This window comes from Phytophthora parasitica (assembly GCF_000247585.1).
Source record: "Phytophthora parasitica INRA-310 unplaced genomic scaffold supercont2.27, whole genome shotgun sequence".
In the NCBI taxonomy this organism is placed as follows: domain Eukaryota; phylum Oomycota; class Peronosporomycetes; order Peronosporales; family Peronosporaceae; genus Phytophthora; species Phytophthora nicotianae.
The window spans coordinates 861,865-863,071 of record NW_008649013.1 but is presented as its reverse complement, the minus strand read 5'-3'; the positions used below and the strand labels follow the sequence as shown (position 1 = coordinate 863,071).

Here is a 1,207-nt window from a genome sequence, read left to right as displayed (position 1 = left end):
GGCTTGGGAATCATCAGTACGGGGCTAGCCCAAAGACTATTAGAAGGTTGGATGAAGCCCGATTCAAGATACTGCTGGATTTCGGCCTCCATGACGTGCCCTTCGGCGCCCGACACGCGGTAAGGGCGTTGTTTGAAAGGAGGGTGATCCCCAGTATCAATGGAAAATTCCAACAAGTCGGTTCGACCGGGCCTTAGTGAGGTCTCGACGAATAAATCTCGGAAAGTCTCCAGCAAAGCACGGAACAATTCTCTCTGCTCCCCAGTCAACTTCGAACCTTCAAAGTCCGTCTTAAGCGCCTCTTGGAGCGCTTCTTACATGGTTGATGTTGACGACGAAGAGAATTCCTCTGCCCTGCCCGGTGCTCGGATCACCGAGTCGATTCATCGGGAGTCGTGCTGTTCCTGCTCGCGCACTTCATCCAAACTCGCTCCGAGGGAGAACGCGGCCTCGGGTACTATTGATGTGGCCGCCAAACGTGTTCCGTTTTTACGCTAATGTCGGTCGAAGGATTACAAATTTCCACGATGACCTTCCCTTCTGAACTGAGCCCAATGTTCTAGCCACTCGGACAGCCGCGTTCAGGTCCATCAGGCCTTCTACTAGGGCAGTGACTCCATCATCGACCGTCCCTGCTATATTGGCGACCACCAGGGCCTGTCCGCCCGGGCTGACCGGACGGAGGAACTGATTAAAGCGCGGTAGGACTCTTCCACTCGAGGAGATCCAAACGGAAACGCTTCACCAGTCCCCTTGAGCGTCACCAAGTTGTCTTCTAAGTCAATCAAAGCCTTGAATTTTCAGAGGGCGTTGGTACCGAGGAACGCATCCACGTCTAATAGGTCGACGACCACGAACGGGATCGTCTTCTCTAGCGAGTCTAGGCGCAGCCGCTAGTTGATGACGCCTCGAGTCTTCCGGGAGTGTCCAGAGACGGCGTTCAGGCTTTGGGTATAACCCCTGAGTGTAGACCTTCCTATCCTTTTCAGGACTCGGGAGTGAACCAAGCACGCTACAGCCCCGGAGTCTATAAGCAATTCAGCGGGAACACAGTCGATGAATCCCGTAGATAGGACCTCGACCCCTTGAACATAGGCGACGACACGCTTGCCTTCCATAACGGGTTCTGCCGTCACTCGCTCTACTCGGGGAGAATCCTCCGACTCGAGCTTTCCGACTCAGTGTTCGTCCACCGTTCAGGGCGTGC

At 54.8% G+C, this 1,207-nt stretch overlaps 1 protein-coding gene across 1 annotated transcript; it reads left to right on the top strand.

The window, feature by feature from the left end:
* Positions 1-318: 318 nt before the first annotated feature.
* PPTG_22997 (hypothetical protein) lies at positions 319-839 on the top strand (the record flags this gene model as incomplete). The annotated part of the gene is made up of 2 exons (XM_008907832.1): positions 319-454; positions 805-839. The coding sequence occupies 2 exons, from the start codon at positions 319-321 to the stop codon at positions 837-839; spliced, it is 171 nt and encodes a 56-aa protein (XP_008906080.1).
* Positions 840-1,207: the final 368 nt, after the last annotated feature.